Here is a 23181-nt window from a genome sequence, read left to right as displayed (position 1 = left end):
AGTTTGTTTTGATCTTATGATGACTTTATCAGTCGATAAACGACAGCGTCATCTGCAAACAACCGAAGATGGCTGCTCAGGTTGTCTGCAAAATCGTTTATGTAGATAAGGAACAGCAAAGGGCCTATAACACTACCTTGGGGAACGCCAGAAATTACTTCTGTTCTACACGATGGCTTTCCTGTCAATTACTACGAACTGTGACCTCTCTGAGAGTAAATCACAAATCCAGTTACATAAGTGAGACGATATTCCGTAAGCACGCAATTTCACTACGAGCCGCTTGTGTGGTACAGTATCAAAAGCCTTCCGGAAATCCAGAAATACGGAATCCATCTGAAATCCCTTGTCAATAGCACTCAACAGTTCATGTGAATAAAGAACTAGTTGTGTTTCAGAGGAACAACTGATTACCAGTCTTGGCTGCTAAAGAACCATCTTCAGATCTGATAAGATAAAGTGAAACAGAAAAGTGCGTTAGTTTAAACTTAGCTTAACAAAGTTTTAAGGTAGTGAATGTTAAATAATGATAACATACCACTCATGTTATGGATAATGTGTCTCTTCGACTGATAAAAAACGGTCATTTATGATGAATCTGTGTTAAAATCACAAACTGTCATCGTTTTACTGACTGAGATATATTCTTGTCGGCCTACTTCGAGCAACAGACAATGCGCCGTACAGGTGTTATCCAGGGGCCCTCTGGTGACAAAAGCTGACACGATCACGTGTGTTTGTCACCAACATAGCAACGAGCGTCCAGTGTGTTGTCGAAGCGTGTGCTGTGGCTGGCGACCGGATACTGAGACGGTGACGAAAATTGAAACTGTGTTAAAAAAACTGTTTACTGTATGAATTATCCATCAGTCATATATAACTTCTGATACTGTTACTCGGTACTGTTGTTGCGGTCTTCAATCCAGAGACTGGTTTGATGCAGCTCTCCATGCTACTCTATCCTGTGCAAGCCTCTTCATCTCCCAGTACCTACTGCAACCTACATCCTTCTGAATCTGCTTAGTGTATTGATCTCTTCGTCTCTCTCTCCCTACACTTAGTACTATCGGTATGCAAAAAAATGGAAAATACCTATCAGGCCAATGTGAGCAATAAAAAATTTATAGCATTAAAAAAAGGCAAATAGAAATCCATAATGGTTTTGTGTGGCACATGGAGAGAATAAATGTCCGTCGACATGCCGCGCGGGATTAGCCGAGCGGTCTCAGGCGCTGCAGCGGCTGGTCCCGGTGGAGGTTCGAGTCCTCCCTCCTCCCTTGTCCTTAGAATAATTTAGGATAAGTAGTGTGTAAGCTTAGGGACTGATGACCTTACCAGTTAAGTCTCATAAGATTTCACACACATTTTTTTTTCCGTCGACATTCTGTATTTCTGTTTTCAGATTTTATTTCCTATACGTGTCGGAAATAAAATCTGAAAACCACAATGTCGACATTAAGTGGACGTTAATTCATAAGACATACTTGCGTCATTGTAAGTCCAGCCTATATCCAAGCCTTTTCCTATGAAATGTGCAGTTCTAACTGTTGCTAAACGCTTCATTTCTTGTGTATCTGTCGTTGTATTTATTAGATGCTGTGCGCCACCACTATGTGTAATCTTTCTTCTTTAAATTTGGCTTCAACTTACGTATCATCTTTTATGCTACGTACATAGGTAAATTAATAACGTTAACATGAACGTCTTTTGTTTTATACAGTTTGCTTTACCATGATGTATTTCCTCAGTCAAATAAAAATCACGTTGCAGGTTTCAAGAATCGTTTTAATTAATAGATGTGGTGATACAACAGCATTTAATTTGAGGCCCTCTGTAACTTATGCCACTGGCTACACAAATCGTAATGTAGCCAACAGCCTCTACCATGACTGTATTCTTTTTCATTAAAAATTGCATGATGATGTTCAGCAGCTCCGAAATGAGTGATTCATCCATTCTAAGATAATCAAGTCAATCATCGGCTCCCAGCTGCTTAAGTAATAGAACGTGGGTGGCTGCCACTTCTTTGTCCACAGCTTTCTCTCGGCGTTTTTGGCCATGATACCTCATAAACGGCCAAAGCAAACCCCTCCCCCCCCCCCCCCCCCAATTTTGTTTTCGTGTAAAACCAGTCGGGATCTCGAGGAATGTAAACACAATGATTTTAACATAAACATATCACAACAGGGCAGCGCTGTAATGGATGCGTGCAGTCGCTTGGCTCTTGAGTAGGGTGACACGAAATTGGTCGAGAAATTGGTGCGTGTGTGTGTCTTCAGACTCACGAAAGTTGCGGGTGTATCGGTCAGGCAGCAACTGTGACGTCACGACCGCGAATCACGTTTCCGCGGCGCCTCAGTTAACGGTTTGTGTTCGGTGTGTGCGGTACGAAGATTCGAAGCCGGGTCCTTGTTCTCCGCTTCTTCTGTCCTGTCGCTGCTTCGCCGACGTAGACACCTCCCAACGAAAGGTAAGCTTTCCTGGAACGTACTACACTAGAAGTTGCTTTCGGTAGCTAATGCGATTCCCGAAGTATCCGAGTATTTGCGTCAATCTACGACATTTTATATTGTCTCCCGTTTCGATCGCACGAATGGCGAACACCACCGAAAAATTTGTAGCAGTTTATCTGTTTGCTTACATTAACAACGGCAAATAAATATAACTTGCTACATTTCACACGCAAACATTCAAGACCTGTTGTATAATCTGAAATGTCACACTTTCGTAAAAATTTAACGAGCAAAGTTATGTGTTTGTAGTTATAACAAAGGCGGCGTGCCGACGTTATTATGCTGTGCAGCATATATCTTCGAAAATTTTTGCATTTTCAGAATGGATGTGAGGGAGATTTGGTTTGATGTTGGTGTTACGAATTGTGCCTTGCCTTATCTTTGTTCTTCATTGGTATATCTAGATCCGTTCTCTTAACTCGTGCAACCTCTTACATAACATATTAAGCGTGATCAGACAGTCTGAATGGTTTTGCAAAAGCCAGTTTTCTCCTGTTTTAGTGTCTAAGTGTTATCCTTCGTGATCAAAGAACTTTTTAAGAAATGTTTTAGTATGTCGTTGATAAGGGCAAGTAACTCGTTTCTGCGCAAATTGAGTTCCACTGCTAAGACGGACAATTGCGGAAGAAGCAATTATAGTTTGAAATCGTGTTTTTCGGTCCGCATGTTATTCATAGTAAGTTGTAATTCAAGCAAGTGGTGAAACTTCCCGTGTTCGAAACTCCTCACTTGCACAGTGCTTTGCTTGTTGCGAGGACTACAAACCGATTTGCCCATGTAGTTCTTTTTGTAATCACGGAATATTTCAGTTAAGCTATAATTGCGTTTTGCACCCCCGCGCTAGCTAGTCAGGCAGCCGACAGGCCGAGTGCGACCCGATGTTTGCCGAACCCGCTCGAAGTTCGCTGTTTGTGTCTGCAGGCCGCGGTTCATTCGAATGGGGCGCGTGGTTTAGACCGTGACCGCAGGCTGCGTGCCTGGATACGAATACATTCATTAGCTGCAGCAGCTGATCGGCTGTGTTCGTCAGTACACGACAATTGCCGGAGAACATCGAACAGTACCGAAGGCAACCGAACTCAGCGACAGCAGTAGCAACGCCTTCCCAACCGTGACGCGCAAGGGGGTGGGACTTCTGGTAGCACGCCATTGGTTCGCTGCCACGCCACGTGGAGCGGTGCAAGTTTATCACTCGTAGAGAGCCTGTATACAGAGAGAGTGGCCATAGGTGATGTTGTCCGTGATTGGTTGATTAGCTTTGGCAGAAAAATGGCGCCAAACGTCTCTCCCGCTTCCTATGTTCGCCATGCTTTTGAGTTGAATTGAAGTTCAGAGGACTTTTGGAAACGATAAAAAGGTATTTGAATTATTGTTATGCGTTGTGCATGCATGTTCCATTTAGTTGTATATCGTTTTTAGTACGTAATTAGCGTTTGCGATCTTACATACGAGTTGAAATAATGAAGCGTTTTGCGATGAAATCGGTAGGCCTACATGTTTGAAGTAAACACGTTAGTAATTGTACAGTATTGTTTTTGACATCTGTAATTCGTTCTGCAGACGTTCGTAAACGATGCCAGGTTGTGCTGCATTTGGTTGTTCCAATAGAGGCGAAGGTGGATTTCGCATGTTAGCATTTCCACGCAATGAAGAAAGACGAAAGCAGTGGGCAGTCGCAGTCAACAGGGCTGACATAAATCAAACAGGAGCCGTGTGGAAACCAACCAAGTACTCTTATCTATGCGAAGTAAGTCGTTTTTGCTTTTTACTACACATAAAACAACTTGCAATATATATAGTTAAACTTGAAAACAGACCTGTAAATTGACTGTGTGAAAATTATTATAACACATTATTCTTATAAACAAAGGCATTTAACGGATGATTTTGCCATTTTGTCTTGTGCTTTTGATTCGTTGAGCGTGTACTCCACTACTCCACTGCTGGCCATTCAAAAGTCCCGCCAGCAGTTTGGCAGAAAAATGGCCGCCGTACCGTCCGGTTGGCCACTCTCTCCCTATACAGGCTCTCTAATCACTCCATCTTCCTTCCTTGAAGGCTGGTTTTTAGTCTTCCATGTTTGTTTTCGTTCCGTAGCTTTAACAGAAGTTGATTTTATCACAGTGTGCTCCCGATTACGACTTGTCGTATGCATTGCACTCATTGAATTGCATTGTAAGTATGTTACTCGCATCCGTAATATTTGATGGGGTAAATGATTAAAATTTATTTTTGTTTCATATAAAACAAAAGCTGCTTTCGTCGCGTTGTGATCTGCGGACTTACGTGAATCTGTTATTCCCAAGGAGGGGGAAAAAAAGAAAGGGAGACTCATGCTATACGTTGTTTTGAAGTAAGAGTTCAAATGGCTCTGAGCACTATGGGACTTAACTTCTGAGGTCACCAGTCCCCTAGAACTTAAAACTACTTAAACCTAACTAACCTAAGGACATGACACACATCCATGCCCGAGGCAGGATTCGAACCTGCGACAGGAAGCAAGAGTAGGCAGGGCCTGCCACCATCTTAAATAGACCAACATATTAGCAGACTACTGTTTACGATTGCTTCTTGTTCATTGTTTCTGTCTTGTACGCGCAACAGCTGTTTTAAATACTAAAAGTTACAGCGCTTACAAGAATGACATAGTGTCAGGAAGGCAATTTCGAACGTTTTCCTGTTCTTAAATGTGTATTTGCACCAGTAATATGGCACAATTGGCCTTGTTAAAGCAGCTTATTTTTTGTTGGTACATTTCGAATAACCAAGAAGAGAAGGAAGTCATGTGCAAACTACGCTTTAGTAATCCATTTAATGCTACTTTTACTATATTTGTGTCGATAGCAAATGAAACTGGTACTGCATCTTGTACGTTAAATTTGCAGCTTTCAACTCGTATGCACAACATTTTTAATGCCTACGTTTGCGAAAAGCTTTCCTGCGTGTTCTTTGTTAGACCATAAACATGTGCAGTGACGGAAGGTGTAAGGCGTGCTGTCTTGTCTTGTGCACGTTAATGAATTGAAAGATTGTTGAAATATCACAGAAACAGAACAACATAGAGGTGCACCTCCATGCGGAATAGTTCTTTTTTTATTATGTCAGCCCACTAGATCCACTGTAGTTTACACATCTTCTCACTTTGAAATCTTACCTATGATGGGTCATTCACTGTGACCAATAGTAGTAGTATGCAGCGTGAAAAGCGATATAATTTTTAAGCAGGTTACAGAAGTGGGCGTACTGTAAATGTGATTAAGGAAATGGAGTCAAACGCTTAGGCCCCGTAAAATGGATATTTTGCTTTATCACGAATGTATGTCATTTTTTAACTAATGATAACACAATCCGTGTAATATATAGACCTACCTTTACAACAGTAGCCTCTTTATTTTTCCGGAATATTTCTCGCCAATAAGACAGTCAATTTTCCAGGAATAACCGAACATATCACAATTAGAATCTGCGTCTTCTTCGATCATCTACTTCTGTTTACTTTTGAACTTCTTTTTGAGCTTTTCAGAGTATATGTCTATACCATTCTGTGAGATACGCAAATAGTTAGTTTGTAAGTTAATTAGTTAATTGTTAGTTTGCTTCATGTTCCATGTATCATTTGCACGGTAAATCATGATGATGTCGAACGAATCATTTTATATTCGAATATTTTTTCAAATATACCTACATGCTAATCGTTTAAGATTTTTGTTTTTTAAGTAAAGATGGATGTTAGTAGTCCCTACCCCTCGTTGCAATAATAGTCTTGTGCGGAATAGGAGGAGTTGTAAAAGAGAAACGTTTTCAGTTTAGTTTCAAATTTTAGTTTGCTATCTGTCAGGCATTTTATATCACTATGTAAGTGATCAAAACACTTCGTGCACCATTGTGAACCCTTTTGTCTGTGCTACAGACAAACTTAATGTGGAGTAGTTAATGTATTGTTAATGTTTTGTAATTACGTATATCGTTGTTCTTTGAAGTGCTGCAGATTATTTACAACAAATTTCATGAGGGAATAACTATACTCTGAAGCAGTGGTGGACACAGAAAAATCCAAGGAGGGGGCGCTAAAGATATCTTGAGCTACCTTTACTTTTACCGTAATAAGAAATAATCAAGTCACGTGCAAAGTTTAAGAAAGTTTTATTTAAACTGATTATACACATACACAAGACAATGCCATCTTATGATATAAAAAAATTACAATTGTGGTTATCTTTCTTAAATAGTGAATTGTATGCGCCTACTCTTTCTGGCAAATTGGATGATTACGTCGTCAATAGGACAATCAATGTCAGTGTGTGTGTTCAATAGAGCTAAGCCATTAAGTAGATCCTCCTTCATTGTCGGCCTCAGCCATGTCTTTGTACGTCGCAATGTTGAAAAACTTCTTTCTGCTGTAGCAAGTGATGCAGGTAGACAAGCAAATATTTTCTACAACGTGTGCATAGTAGGATGGTCACATCTAGAACAGACAGACAACGCTTATATAACAGAGTCGCGATCAATAAGGGCGTTTATGCTCGTTCGCTTGTATTGAAGAATCTCTCCCATTAGTCTCTTTTCAATCACAAAGAGTGATTCTTCTTCAAAGAATGGTAGTTATGTTAAACACTGATTCAATTTATGTCCCACGTCATCACCGTCATGTTTCAGTAGTTGTGAAGGCAAAAGTATGTTGAATTTTAATGATAAATATTTTCTTAAGCAAAACGTTCTCTCATGTCAGTCGTAACATGGTCCAGTGTTGGAATAAAAACAGTTCTTTTCCAATAACTCACAGCAGCATCATTATGATCGCAGTTTTCCATATGTCTTTGTCTGCCTGTAAGACGAGGAAAACTCATCTCCACGTCTAACTCATCCATAACTGCCTTCCCCTCTTCAACAATATGAGCAAAACGGCTATCAGCATTAGCTCTCGTCGAATCTAATTTTGCTTTTGCCATCGCGACGTCCAAGCTAGGGTCTTGTACGAGTTTGCTGACGGGATATGTTATGCTCATGTCGTCGCTCAGTGTAAAGAGTGATGATAAACTCGCAGTTATAGAAGGCGAATATTGCCTTTGGCAGCCGTTTGGTCTCCAAAACTGTGTTACCGGAGGTACACGCATCAATAGTTTCCCATACCTAAGTCGTATTACGAGTAGGTATGGGAAACTATTGTTATGTTATTAGTAAAACTATTGTAACGAGTCTCGTAACAATATTTTTACTGAGAAATTACCAAGAATTACCGTTATTAATACTTCACAATCAACTGATCACACTCACTCTTAACACTTGCACTTGCTACAACTAGGACTTTTTACTTATTCATTCTTCAGCCTTAATATTTCTGCTTCTGAATGTAAACTAACTCCCTATTCAGCGAATAGTCCGTTTTTATAACGCTACGTGTCGAAGGTTCTCTGTACAAGTGAACAGTAGAATATTCGCGACTTTTTTCGTAGGTGTGTGCTGGCCATCTGTGTGCCTGACAGAAACGTACAAAATACGATGACGCGGACGCACGTGCTACATAGGAAAGTACAGCTACTCGATAACTCGATTCAGTCGAGTCGACTGACGGAAGAAACAAAGGAATAGAATGCGGGCTGACTAGCGGGGGCAGTGTGGATGGCAATGCGGGCGGACCCACAAGCCACCCCCCCCCCCCCCCCCCCCCCCATATATCCACCACTGCTTTGAAGCGAATACACGTGAGCAGCAGGCAGGCACGACGAAAAGTGTGTTTGTTGTGGCGTAGCAAGACAGCCACGCCACGGAAGTAGCCGAAAGGCACGCGTTTAGCTCACGCAGGCTAGAGATAGGTCTGAAACAGGATACGTAATGAATGCTATAAAGAAAAGTACGTAGCTTCTGGAATACTTAACTTTAATCCATCCTTGTTGTACATCTGGAGATTGTGGCGATACAAGTGAGACCCTTTAGATACAAGCTATGCAAGGCTAATGGCGCCTTGCTAGGTCGTAGCGATGGACTTAGCTGAAGGCTATTCTAACTATATGCTCTGCAAATGAGCGAGGCTTCGTCAGTGTGCATCGCTAGCTACGCCGTCCGTACAACTGGGGCGAGTGCTAGTACGTCTCTCTAGACCTGCCGTATGGTGGCGCTCGGTCTGCTATCACTGAAAGTGGCGACACGCGGGTCCGACATGTACTAATGGACCGAGGCCGATTTAAAGCTACCACGTAGCAAGTGTGGTGTCTGGCGGTGACACCACAGTGTTCACAAAGTTTCCCGCCAAAGCCCTCTCTGAACTGGAGTCCTTTGCTTTACCACCTCTACTTGCGGTCCGTTCACGTACACCTTCATAGTGTACATCTCAGCCGAAGCTTCGTCTGGACCTTTCACGTGGCTCTAAGGACTCCGTTAACCACGTCGCTCTCAGCTGTCACTTCCTCTCGATTCTTGACGTGTTTGGGGGCTCTGAAGTTGTTTACACCGACGGCTCGATGGCTAATGGTAATGTTGGCTTCGCCTGTGTTCACTGAGGCCATGATGAACTGCATTCCTTGCCTGCTGGCTGCAGTGTAATCACTGCAGAGCTTGTGGCCATATCTCGTGCACTTCAGTACATCCGTTCCTGCCATGGTGAGTCGTTCCTTCTCTGTTGTGACTCACTGAGTAGGTTACAAGCTGTCGACCAGTCCTACTCTCGCCATCCTTTGGTAGTGAACGTCCAGGGTTCCATCTCCGCCCTGGAACCGTCCAGTCGTTCAGTGGTGTTTGTGTGAACCCCCAGGACACGTCGGCATCCCAGCAACGAACTTGCTGAATGGCTCTGAGCACTATGGCACTTAACATTTGAGGTCATCAGTCCACTAGAACTACTTAAACCTAACTAACCTAAGGACATCACACATATCCATGCCCGAGGCAGGATTCGAACTTGCGACCGTATCAGTTTCACAGTTCTAGACTGAAGTGCCTAGAACCGCTGGGCCACAGCGGAATCCGTTTATGCAGACGGGCATCTCCGAAACTGTCCTGCATTCTGTCTTACGCCGCACGGTTTTTCGGCTTTGGGAGATGGAATGGCATAACAGTACGGACAACAAACTGCATGTCATTAAGGAGACTGCGAATGTGTGGTAGTCTTCCCTGCGGGCTTCTCGCAGGGAGTCAACTGTCGACTCTGCATTGGCCATATGTGGCTCACACATGGTTACTTCCTCCGTCGTGAGGACCCACCTTATTGTCGCTGTGGGTCCCAAATGACTGTCGTCCACCTCGTGCTGGACTGCCCACTTTCAGCCGCTCTGTGGCGGACTTTTAGCTTTCCCAGCACCCTGCCTTCGGTGTTGAGCGACATGCCTCAACAGCAGCTTTATTTTTACGTTTTATTCCTGAGGATGGGTTTTATCATTTGATCTGAGTTTTAGCACATGTCCTTTGGCCGGCCGGTGTGGCCGTGCGGTTAAAGGCGCTTCAGTCTGGAACCGCGTGACCGCTACGGTCGCAGGTTTGAATCCTGCCTCGGGCATGGATATGTGTGATGTCCTTAGGTTAGTTAGGTTTAAGTAGTTCTAAGTTCTAGGGGACTGATGACCACAGCAGTTAAGTCCCATAGTGCTCGGAGCCATTTGAACCATGTCCTTTGTCCCTCTGTGTCCTCCACCCTAGGGCCTTTAGGGTGGAGTTTTTAATGTGTTGCAGAGTGGCTGGCTTCTCCTTTTTTTTTATTCTTACGGTCAGCCAGCCATGGTAATCTGCTTTCTTGTTTTTAATCTCCTCTCCCTGTTTCTTGAGCGCCTCTGTGGTTTTCTTGTCCTGTTTTGTCCATTATAGTGTGTGTTGTCCTTCTGTCGCTCTTCTGGTTCTTCCTTTTTCTTGTATTGTGCCGTACGTCTTCTCTGTTTTCTTCTTTCCCTTGGGTAATTGTTCTACTGGGAACAAGGGACCAATGATCTCGCAGTTTGGTCCCTTTCCCTCCCACCCCTTTGGCTCCATAATGGTGTGAGCAATGGGAGAGACTGGGTCCTCTGTTCCAGCTCAACCAATCTAGACCATCTGCAGGCATCCATCGACTTCATGTTCCCAAACAACGATGGAATGCACCATGTGACTGGGCCACAACAGTTCGCAATTTGAAGAACAGACTGGAATTCGTGAATGATTTGGCCACCCAAATCACGCGACATGGGGCATAATGTACGAAATCCTGCACCGGAAACACTTTTGAGCGGCTGAATATTTCTAGAGGGAAGTTCCGACGACTTTTTCAATCCATTCCACGTCGAGTTGTTGCCCTATGCCAGGCAAAAGAAGATTCGACACAGTACTAGGAGGCATCCCAAGACTTTCGTAACCTCGGTGTAAACATCCTTAAGTCACTGAGCGACACGTTCCCAGTGTTAGCGACGGGTGGTATGCGTGAATCATGTGACCGTGTACTTTTTGCCACACAGATGAAAGGCTGATAGAGACTACAGCGATTTCTCGTAAGCCGACGTGAGGATTGTGGTATATTGTTGCTGAAACGAACACTTCCGTATTCTCACGTCTTGCTGCTTTTCGTCTATTACTCGCAACCTTCTTGTTTGTCGAAGTCGTTGTTCAGTACGTAAGAATAGAATATCTCACGGCTGCTTCACGGGCATCGTGTTGGCCTCCACCGAGCACGATCATCATGTCACTGTAGTCGACGGACGAGTATGCAGGCTCTATTGCACGTCAATATCCGTCGCAGACCAGATGTAGTTTGATGATGCATTTCTACATGTCTCATATACTGCAGTGTAAGGATACATTGTACAGTCTAACAAAATATGACTCCGACCAGGGCACCAAAGAAGTTTGTCACTCGGTGACATCAGCAACCTTACATCTCGTCCGCAGACCATGTAGAAGGCCCACTGAGTTGTGCATTCAGGGAAATGGACACTCGTTTCGACACCTCACTAAAGTAGCCAGTCTGGCAACAGAACGCCCACCTGAACAACACCACCACCTCGGCTATAAATAGTGTTAAGAGACAGCCAATGATGTAAAACGTGGTACCGCGACGTGGTTTATTCCTAGTAGTCGACAGTTCCACGACAAACCGAAAAATTGCAGCTCCAATTTCAGGTTCTCACTAATGACAACTTTGCAGCTGGTGTGCGTGAAAACGGTGGTAAGTGCAAAGAACACGACTGCTTACAGTAATAACTCGTACGGTGTTCGTGCCAGGAAAATGATTATCAGGGACGATTTGTACGATTCTGATTATTATGTGCGCTACTGCGACTCAGAGATGGTGGATATGTATCTGAACGCAAATGCCTTTGAAAAGTTGTTGCTAATCAGGTGAATGGGAGTAATGATTTATGCGTGTGAAGAATGTTGCCTCTGTTACCATTGTTTATGTGAAGGCACAAATGTTAAGTGTCATCCTTAACGTTGCTTAGGCGCTGTAGAGAGGTGACAACAAAATTAATTTCATATTGTGCTCAATCACCTATTAATTTGAGCTTATTGTATTGTATTATTGCAACAATTGGTACTGCAGAGGTTAGAATCATAAAATGAAACAACGCGGACTTTTTAAATTTGCTTTTGTGTGAAGTTTCACGGCACTGTTTCGCTTGCACACCCAGCAATAGAGTGGTAAGCCAATGCTACCCATGTTAACTGCACTCAGTTTGTATGTTTATAATGTGCAGTACTCATCGACGTATTTTAAGTATAAAAATAATGTCGTTGCTCTGGAAATATTTCAGAGCAGTCATTTATATGAATTAGAGAGAATCACAATGGATGTAACTGAAATATCTTAGTTGAAATTTTATTGAAACTTTTCTGTTCAATTTCTCAAAAGAAGCAAGTTCTCCCTTACTTTTTTTCACAGCTGAAGTCTTCAATTACAGCGAGTTGGATGCACCCCTAAAATTTTGAACGTTGTTTTTAACATTGTTTTGGACACAGTTGCTCTAATTACATTAGCTACATTAGCTGCATCATAAAAATATTACATTTAATAACTAATCAAGTGTTAGCTCCAAGGATAAAAGATACTCCCGTAAACAGGGGTTAAAAATGTAAACACAGACCAGTACCTTGCAGAATCAAAATGCTGGCTATGGTCCAGGTGGAAAAAGCAACACTAGAAACTAAAACTGAGGATGGAAACAGTTTAAACAAAATATTTAAGGTACATCAGTTGCAAAAACAGAACTTAAAAAATCTGTATCAGGACAGAATCACATAACTGCTCAACAAAATACCAACTAGTGAAGACATAAAACGAAGAAAAAGCGCTATAAGACAGGTAGAAAGTGGAGGGCTAGGTGAAACCAGTCGGAAACTGGGTGTAAAAATATCGAACGAAGAGACACAGTCAGCTGTAAGCGGTACACAGGAAGGATTAGAAGCTAAAGAGCAATACAATCGGAAAAGAGATGAAGCAAAAGCGATTGTAAGATCAGCTCATAGAGCACACGTTTGTTAGTAGAGTTGAACGTTACATCCATGGGAGACAAGAAATGGCGTACAAATTAAAGAAATACTCCAACAAAGAAGAAAGAAATCCCGTAAATCTAAAGGTAATACAACCATCTGACTGGATTACACATCATGGTACAATCCAGAAGTCAAAGAAGCAAATGAACTGACGGAACTGAAGACACGTTAAAAAAATGAAAAACCAAAAATCAGTAGGACTGCATGGAATAAATATCGAACTGTTTACACACGGAGGAATGATTTTCGAATTAAGAATGATACATCTCTTTAACATGTAAATTTGAGATACCGGAGGGAGAGTAGCAAAGGTTATTTTAGTATACAAGAAAGGTGAAACAAGTAATACATCTAACTATAGGGAAATAACTATACTATTGTTTAGAAAATCTGCAGCAGAATATTAAACGAAAGGCCGTGAAATATCTGGGACGTAATTTTAATGAAGCAACGAGCAGGTTTCCGAAAGGGAAAATAGACGATGTTTTTGCAGTGAAACAGATAATTCGAAAGACAAGAGAATTTGATGTGGAAACTCACCAAGAAGCACTTGACAAAATTCACAGAGACAAGCTAGGGGCAACAACGGGAAACAAATTAGGAATTCCCTAAACATCTGATCCAAGCTGCAAAAAGATTGTATTATTAACTCCAAAATTATAGTTGACACGCGTAAAGAGATAACACGTGGGAGGAGTAAAACAAGGGTGTAGCTTGTCACCAACATTATTCAGTGATGACATGATCAGCAAATATAAAATAGAAAGAACACCACCAGGTGTAAATATTGGGAGGAATAAAAATATTAACGTGGTGTTGTTCGCAGACGATCAAGTTGTTACACAACACAGAGAAGATAAATTACGGAAGGCATCGCATAAACTAAATAAGTGCTAGGCTACAATCTGACTTATCTATGAATCTGTGGTTCTCAAAACGTTCCAGGGGGTCCCCCAGTGGTCCACGGGAGACCAGACGGGGGTCCACGTTGGGGGTGAAAAAAAAAAAAAATTAAAAATAAAAAAATATGGGGGTTCACAAGTTGTAAGTGGTAGTGGGGGTCCACGAGATTTTTTTAAGCACCTTAATTTTTTTGAGTACCTAGTGTATTTTAAGCAGGTCAGAGACCTGCAAAGTGCCTCGCTGTCGCTCGCTTGCCCGGAATGCTTGCTTAGACGTGCAAAGGGACGAAATACGACTTGTGCTGTGCTTGCAACCTTCACTAATATAAATACGAATGCCAAGGATAAGACCTTGCTCTTTGTTTCCGGAATTTTGAGAATAAAAGTGTGAGTGAATCGATGTCAGTGTTTGCCAGTGCCGAAAAAAGTAAGCACCTTCCCATTTGTTAGCGATATACTAAATTCTCCCCCCCCCCCCCCCCCCCGCCCCATGAACCATGGACCTTGCTGTTGGTGGGGAGGCTTGCGTGCCTCAGCGATACAGATAGCCGTACCGTAGGTGTAACCACAACGGAGCGATATCTGTTGAGATGCCAGACAAACGTGTGGTTCCTGAAGAGGGGCAGCAGCCTTTTCAGTAGTTGCAGGGGCAACAGTCTGGATGATTGACTAATCTGGCCTTGCAACATTAACCAAAACGGCCTTGCTGTGCTGGTACTGCGAACGGTTGAAAGCAAGAGGAAACTACAGCCGTAATTTTTCCCGAGGGCATGCAGCTTTACTGTATGGTTAATGATGATGGCGTCCTCTTGGGTAAAATATTCCTGAGGTAAAATAGTCCCCCATTCGGATCTCCGGGCGGGGACTACCCAGGAGGACGTCGTTATCAGGAGAAAGAAAACTGGCGTGCTACGGATCGAAGCGTGGAATGTCAGATCCCTTAATCGCGCAGGTAGGTTAGAAAATTTAAAAAGGGAATTGGATAGGTTAAAGTTAGATATAGTGGGAATTAGTGAAGTTCGGTGGCAGGAGGAACAAGACTTTTGGTCAGGCGAATACAAGGTTATAAATACAAAGTCAAATAGTGGTAATGCAGGAGTAGGTTTAATAATGAATAAAAAAATAGGAATGCGGGTAAGCTACTACAAACAGCATAGTGAACGCATTATTGTGGTCAAGATAGACACGAACCCCACGCCTACTACAGTAGTACAAGTTTATATGCCAACTAGCTCTGCAGATGACGAAGAAATTGAAGAAATGTATCATGAAATAAAAGAAATTATTCAGATAGTGAAGGGAGACAAAAATTTAATAGTCATGGGTGACTGGAATTCGGTAGTAGGAAAAGAGAGAGAAGGAAACGTAGTAGCTGAATATGGATTGGGGGTAAGAAATGAAAGAGGAAGCTGCCTGGTAGAATTTTGTGCAGAGCATAACTTAATTATAGCTAACACTTGGTTCAAGAATCATAAAAGAAGGTTGTATACATGGAAGAACCCTGGAGATATTAAAAGGTATCAGATAGATTATATAATGGTAAGACAGATTTAGGAACCAGGTTTTAAATTGTAAGACATTTCCAGGGGCAGATGTGGACTCTGACCACAATCTATTGGTTATGAACTGTAGATTAAAACTGAAGAAGCTGCAAAAAGGTGGGAATTTAAGGAGATGGGACCTGGATAAACTGAAAGAACCAGAGGTTGTACAGAGTTTCAGGGAGAGCATAAGGGAACAAATGACAGGAATGGGGGAAAGAAATACAGTAGAAGAAGAATGGGTAGTTTTGAGGGATGAAGTAGTGAAGGCAGCAGAGAATCAAGTAGGTAAACAGACGAGGACTAGTTGAAATCCTTGGGTAACAGAAGAAATATTGAATTTAATTGATGAAAGGAGAAAATACAAAAATGCAGTAAACGAAGCAGGCAAAAAGGAATACAAACGTCTCAAAAATGAGATCGACAGGAAGTGCAAAATGGCTAAGCAGGGATGGCTAGAGGATAAATGTAAGGATGTAGGGGCATATATCACTAGGGGTAAGATAGATACTGCGTACAGGAAAATTAAAGAGACCTTTGGAGAAAAGAGAACCACTTGTATGAATATCAAGAGCTCGGATGGCAACCCAGTTCTAAGCAAAGATGGGAAAGCAGAAAGGTGGAAGGAGTATATAGAGGGTCTATACAAGGGCGATGTACTTGAGGACAATATTATGGAAATGGAAGAGGATGTAGATGAAGATGAAATGGGAGATATGATACTGCGTGAAGAGTTCGACAGAGCACTGAAAGACCAGAGGCGAAACAAGGCCCCGGGAGTAGACAACATTCCATTAGAACTACTGACGGCCTTGGGAGAGCCAGTCCTGACAAAACTCTACCATCTGGTGAGCAAGATGTATGAGACATGTGAAATACCCTCAGGCTTCAAGAAGAATATAATAATAGAAATCCCAAAGAAAGCAGGTGTTGACAGATGTGAAAATTACCGTACTATCGGTTCAATCAGTCACGGATGCAAAATACTAACGCGAATTCTTTACAGACGAATGGAAAAATTAGTAGAAGCCGACCTTGGGGAAGATCAGTTTGGATTCCGTAGAAATATTGCAACACGTGAGGCAATACTGACCTTACGACTTATCTTAGAAGAAAGATTAAGGAAAGGCAAACCTACGTTTCTAGCATTTGTAGACTTAGAGAAAGCTTTTGACAATGTTGACTGGAATACTCTCTTTCAAATTCTGAAGGTGGCAAGGCTATAATATAGGGAGCGAAAGGCTATTTACAATTTGTATAGAAACCAAATGGCAGTTATAAGAGTTGAGGGGCATGAAAGGGAAGCAGTGGTTGGGAAGGGAGTGAGACAGGGTTGTAGCCTCTCCCCGACGTTATTCAATCTGTATATTGAGCAAGCAGTGAAGGAAACAAAAGAAAAATTCGGAGTAGGTATTAAAATCCACGGAGAAGAAATAAAAACTTTGAGGCATATGCTCAACACTCAATTACCCTGCATGGTGACTTCAAAAATAGATTTGAGGATTTTCTGACCATGGAAATGCCACCATAGATCGTAAATCGATTTGATAAAACGGAAGTGACGAATGTGGTATTACAAGAGGAGCTACTTGAGCTTAGCACCAAGGGGAGCTGAAGGTGAAATTTTAAAAAGGCTATCAAACATTTTGGCTGCAGGCAGAATACCCGAAAAATGACCTGGGCTCTGCGAAATTGCGAGAAAATTTTTGATAACGTTCTGCTCGTCATATCGTGTCAAAAAATGTTTTTGTCGTTACCAACTTCTTAATAAAAAAAGGAGCAGATTGAATATCAGAGAAGGGGGAGATTTGGGGTTATTCCTTACAAAATTGAAGCCAAATATTGATAATTTACTGTCAATTCATCAAGTACATCCGCCTCACTAAAATTATGACTATTTTGTTAAATTTTTTATTTGCATTTTAAAGTTGACTGTTGTTTTGTCTATTTTTGAATAGTAAGTTATCAATTTTTATTTTTAATCATATGAAGAATGTAATCGTAAGTATTATTTTAATAAATAGGAGCCAACAAAATGTGCTATTTTTATTTTTATTTTTACCACTGCGAATTTAGGGTTGGGACTCGACCGTGACATGTAACATATTTTAGGAGTTTTTGGGAAAATAGTAGAAATGTAGCAGCAGGGGTCTGCAGAAACAGTAAAACTTTGAAAGTGGTCTACGAGAAAGTAAGTTTGGGAACCTCTGCTATAAATAAAACTAAAACCATGGCATTTGAGATATTCATCGAGTACGAACAAAAACAGTCATCAGTAATAAACTAGTAAAAATGGCACTCCGTTTCAAGTATATAGAATGTGACATTTCGTATGAACAAGATATAAATATACAGAAGTAAAGTAATACTCGCCAGTCTGTATGTGACACAATAAGGAGAACACTGAAGAGTTATGCAAGGAGAACAACACCACTGAAATTTTATGAATTGCTACTTTATTACATGGTGCAGAAAGTTGCACGGTGAGAGAGAAAGAATTACGGCAACTAGAAGCGCGAGGGAAGACAACATTAGAAACGAAGAATTAGGAGTCCAGCCAAAAACGCAAAAGGCAATACAGTACAAACAAAAACGAAGAGAACGCGTACTTCGTATGTCACCACAAAGGCTTCTTTAACTAGCAACGGATTATAAATCGTGAGGCACGAGAAGTGTGGGAATATCAAGGATGAGATGGCGAGACCTGAATAGGCCTTAGTCCTAACCCTGGAGTGGGAGGAGAAGAAGAAGAAGAAGAAGAAGTTACATTTAAAAGTAACGACTCATTGATGCAGTTCTCTGGCAAATAATTAAACACACTACGTTGATAATTGGAGGCCACAGAGAAACCTAAACTGAATTTACAGTGCGTGCGTGCGTGTGCGTGTGTGTGTGTGTGTGTGTGTGTGTGTGTGTGTGCGTGTGTGTGCGTGTGTGTGTGTATGTGTATGTGTGTGTTTTGTCCTCTAGGGATGGTTCGCAAGTGCAGGTCGTATGTAATGACAAAGAGATAGCAGTAGACGCGCTGCTCTTTCACAGTAACATGTCACCAGCTGTTTACTGCGTTCTGTAGGTCGTGGGTAACTGCAAAGAGCTAATGTCACCAGCTGTTTACTGCATTCTGTAGGTCGTGGGTAACTGCAAAGAGGTAACAGCAGAAGAGATGCATTTCACAGTTGCCAAGATGAACAAGTGCTCATACCTCTTAAAACATCGGTGTCCACCGATAGGAAATCACGCAAAATTTGAGAAACGCCAGGTCGGTCGCAGATACATATGTTCCTGGATACACTGGAAATCTTTGGTGTTCGCAGGCCCCGTTAGTGATGCACAAAAACTGCAGGAACGCTGCAGCGGTGCCTGCTAGCGCACCCGCCTCTAGGACAGCTCACAGCCGCACAGTAAGCGCGTGGTACTCACCGGGAGCCATCATGGCCGCCGCCTCGCGCCGTTGTGTGTGAGCTGTTCCAGCCGAGGCGAGGGGCGGCGTTGCGAACGAATATCAGGAGGCGCGTTATCAGGGCACTGCGGAAAGCGAGCAGGCGCGCGCCTCGCTAATCACCGGCGAACTGCGCGGGTCGTCCGCGTCTTTCGTTCAACACACTGCACGCCTTTCGTAATGTCAACAAATCACGTATACACACTAATACGTTTTTAGTGGACATTGTCTTGGGAAGTGGTTACCAGCAAAGAGATGGGAGCAAATATGTTCCTGAAACTTCCAGGCAGATCCCGCCAGTACCTCGTCTCCTACCTTCCAAACTTCGCAGAAGCTCTCCTGCAAACCTTGCAGGACTAGCACTTCTGAAAGAACGGATATTGCGGAGACATGGCTTAGCCACAGCCTGGGGGATGCTTCCAGAATGAGATTTTCACTCTGCAGCGGAGTGTGCGCTGATATGAAACTTCCGCCAGTACCTCGTCCCCTACATTCCAGACTTCGCAGAAGCTCTCCTGCGAACCTAACAGGACTAGCACTTATGAAAGAATGGGGCTATTGCGGAGACATGGCTTAGCCACAGCCTGGGGGTTGTTTCCAGACGGATCAGCTGTGAGGACAGGGCGTGAGTCGTGCTTGGGTAGCTCAGTTGGTAGAGCACTTGCTCGCGAAAGGCAGTCCCGAGTTCGAGTCTCGGTCCGGCACACAGTTTTGATCTGCCAGGAAGTTTCATATCAGCTCACACTCCGCTGCAGAGTGAAAATCTCACTCTGGAATATGTTCCTGTTTATTTAAAAGACTCTTACTGATAAGTGGGGTACCAGCTCCATCATTCTACATTCATTTTGGCGTGCGAACACGTCAGCGATTTTTTTGTGCTGAGAGAGAAGAAGACAGTGACAGTGTTAGACGGAAAAGTAATAAATATTAAAAGACAGTGGAAAGTGATTCTGGTATAGAAAGAGCGAAGGAGACAACGGCGGTGTGAGAGAAATATAGGACACAGTTGCGGTGGAAAAAAGTTGACAGTGACAGAACAGTGCTAGGTGAAGAGGGCAAAAATTTCCTGTCAGAGGAGAAGGAATGAAGAGATACAGGTGGCAGTGTGTGTGTGTGTGTGTGTGTGTGTGTGTGTGTGTGAGGGAGAGAGAGAGAGAGAGAGAGAGAGAGAGATGATGACAATCACTTGGGCTGAATGAGTGAGTCAAAAAGGGCAACTAGTAGAGGATGGGTGTGAGCGGTTTACAGTAATGGACTAGTGGGTGTGAGCGAGTTACAGTATGCAGAGCTTGTGAGAGTCTCAGGTGAGCTACATGTTAAAAAAGGCGTCACTGTCTTCGAATGCTAAAATTTTCGGGAAAATTTTTTAAGGTCTTGAGGAAGGTAGATGGAGGCAGTTCGTACCTCACTTTTCAGTCAGAGTCTTTTAAATAAATAGGAAGACATTCGCATTTTTTATTTTTTATTTTATTTTATTTTTTTTGCTCCTATACTAGCGTTTTTCCGCTGGTTCCTTTCTTTTCCTTGCTGTAGCAGTGCTTGTAACCAATACGAAATGACATGTATTAGTCAAAAAATTTTAGATATTTATTTATGTGAAATTGAAATAACGCAAAACTAATCTTACACCTGAGATGGGGTCTTCCGTGCAAACCAATTTTGGATTTCCTTCAGTATTATAAGGTGCGGTTTCCAGATGGACGCTTTAGAGTATATTTCTCCTTCTAAGTCACTTTATGAACTACGTTTTCGCCTCGCACAGGACTTTACTTGTACAAATAGTATAATTTAAAACCTCTGTATCTCGGAAAGGGACAAAGATACGAAGAAAATTTTCAAGGTTGTTAGAAATAGGGGTCTTAGGAAAACATTCGAGTTTTTCGGGTGTTTCTCGATAACAGACACATTTTTGAAAACTGAGAGATGGCTATTCTACTTAAATGCCTACAGAATGTATCGTTAAAATTCGAGCAATTTGTTACGGTTATTTATTATTTACATTTCTTCTCACACAGGATTTTACGAGTGCAAGTAGGGTAACTTTGAAGCTCTATGCCTTCGAAACAGATAAAGATATCAAGAAAATTTTAAAGGTTGCTCGAGATCGGCATGTTAGGAATATATCGTAATATTTCCAGCCATTTTCTGTGCGTAGCCCTCTTGGCATCCTCGGCTAGGTTTACGTCCTCTGGTGACGGCGAAAATATGATGAAGAAACTCTTTCTGAGCGGTTTTCTGAGGAACCGAACATTAATTAACCCTCTCAGGGGACACCGCCTTATAGTAGGCACCTTCAGTGCCGGGCGGGAGGGTTTGCGTGCTTCGGTGAAGTCGAGAGCTATGCCGGCGGTAGCATAGCTACTGGCAGGGTCTCCCAAGACGGACTGGTCCCGACAGAGGAGCCAGACAAAGTGTGTCCCACAACATAGGGCAGGGAGGGCTCTAGAGGCGTAGTGAAGCCAGCTTCCCTAGAGGAGTAAACCTCATACAAATCCTGGTCCTCCAGGTTGGGGGTTGGGCATGGGGCTAATAACCCCATACTGTAAAAAAAAGAATATTACGGAAATTCAACAGAAGCCTCGGAAACTGGATGGAAAGCATGTATCACGACCCCGGCAAAGGAAACGGATAAAGGATCTAACAGTAGCATCATGGAATGTGAGGACAATGCTTCAGCCTGGAAAGATGAAAGAAATAGCCAATGAAATTTTAAAATTCAAATATGATATTGTAGGGCTACAGGAAATAAGATGGCAGGGGAATGGGCAGATAGATAAACCTGAGTACTCATTGGTATATAGTGGACCAGAAGAAAGAACAGGCCAACTTGGAACAGGGTTTATAATAACTAGGGAAGTTAGGAAAAGCCTTCTAGAATTTGAACCCATAAATGAAAGGATGTGCAGACTCAGACTAAAAGGTAAATTTAGGAATATATCAATAGTTGATGCACATGCACCAACAGAGGAAAAAGAGGATATAATTAAAGAACAGTTCTACGAAGACTTGGAAAAAGTATACGATGCAGTACCTAAATATGACCTGATGCTAGTAACAGGAGATTTTAACGCAAAAATAGGGAGGAATGAACATCTGTATGGAGTTTCTGGAAAATATTCACTACATGCAGAAAACAATGAGAATGGAGACTTACTATGCCAATTCGCAGCAAGGAATAATATGATTATTAAAAGTACCTGCTTTCCACATAAAAGGATCCATCTGGGTACTTGGAAGTCTGCAGCCAATGGAGTAGTCAATCAGATTGATCATATTTTAGTGATTGCACGCCACTCCACGTCAGTTACGGATGTACGGAGCTGCAGAGGACCAAACTGTGATTCAGACCACTTTCTGATAAAATCAGTCTTGAGAGAGAAACTGTCGCTAACAAATGGCAACAGAATGGGAAAGATGATGAAATGGAATACAGACAAACTGAACATCCCTGATGAAGTAAAAAAATACCAAGTAACACTAAGCAGAAAGTTGAGCAATGAAGAGACCACAGTAGGAGTAGATGAAAGGTGGAACAGGTTTGAAAAAGCCATTAAGGATGCTGCAGAGGAAATAATAGGCATAAGAAGGAACAGAAGAACCCAGGAGTGGTTTGATGAAGATTGCAGGTCAGCAATAGAGGGAAAGAACAGGGCAAGAACAAAAATGCTACAGAGAGGAACCAGAAATAATGTGGAACAATATAGAGAATTAAGGAGAAGAGCTAACAGACTGTGCAAGAGAAAGAAAAGAGAGTGGAATAAGAAGAAATTTCAAGAACTAGAAGAACTAAAGGAACAGAGTGAAATAAGAAAGTTCTATCATGCCATAGGCAAAATGAAGAAAGGATTCCAACCAAAAACAATGGCCTGTTCCAGTAAAGATGGGAAAATGATAAGGGAGGAAGAACAGATAGTGGGAAGATGGGCATAATATTTCAAAGATACACTAAGCACCAGCCTAGAAGATGAAGAGACAGCTGCACAGGAGGGAAGAGTGGAGCTGGAAGTAGACAATGAAACCAATGAGGCAAGAAAACCAACACTACAAGAGGTCTCCCAGGCTGTGCACAAGTCAAAAAACAATCGAGCCCCTGGGGAAGACAGCATAATTGCTGAATTAATAAAAACTGGTGGTGAGGCTGTAATAAAGGAACTGCACACATTAATATCAGATATACAGGAAACAGAAACTATGCCAGATAATTGGAAAATTGGAATAATAGTCCCCATTTATAAGAAAGGGGACAGAACAGCATGTGAAAACTATAGAGGTGTAACACTCCTAAGTACAGCTTATAAGATCTTCACAAGTATATTAAACGAAAGGATACGGAAGCGTGC

At 42.3% G+C, this 23181-nt stretch overlaps 1 protein-coding gene across 2 annotated transcripts in view; it reads right to left on the bottom strand.

Annotated features, from left to right (window-relative positions):
- Positions 1-18877, bottom strand: part of LOC124718940 (synaptic vesicle glycoprotein 2A-like) — a 145179-nt gene extending 126302 nt beyond the window's left edge. The window contains exon 1 of one of the 2 annotated variants that reach the window (XM_047244605.1): positions 18823-18877. In XM_047244605.1, coding sequence (XP_047100561.1) covers positions 18823-18835 — 13 coding nt within the window. In that variant the 5' untranslated portion in view covers positions 18836-18877. Of the gene's footprint in view, positions 1-18604; positions 18789-18822 lie in introns of those variants that run through there. The other variant, XM_047244606.1, reaches the window with a different exon arrangement.
- Between the last annotated feature and the right edge of the window lie 4304 nt (positions 18878-23181).

This window comes from Schistocerca piceifrons, chromosome 10 (genome assembly GCF_021461385.2).
Source record: "Schistocerca piceifrons isolate TAMUIC-IGC-003096 chromosome 10, iqSchPice1.1, whole genome shotgun sequence".
Lineage (NCBI taxonomy): Eukaryota > Metazoa > Arthropoda > Insecta > Orthoptera > Acrididae > Schistocerca > Schistocerca piceifrons.
Note: the sequence above shows the minus strand (reverse complement) of the source record. Positions and strands in the feature narration are given on the sequence as shown.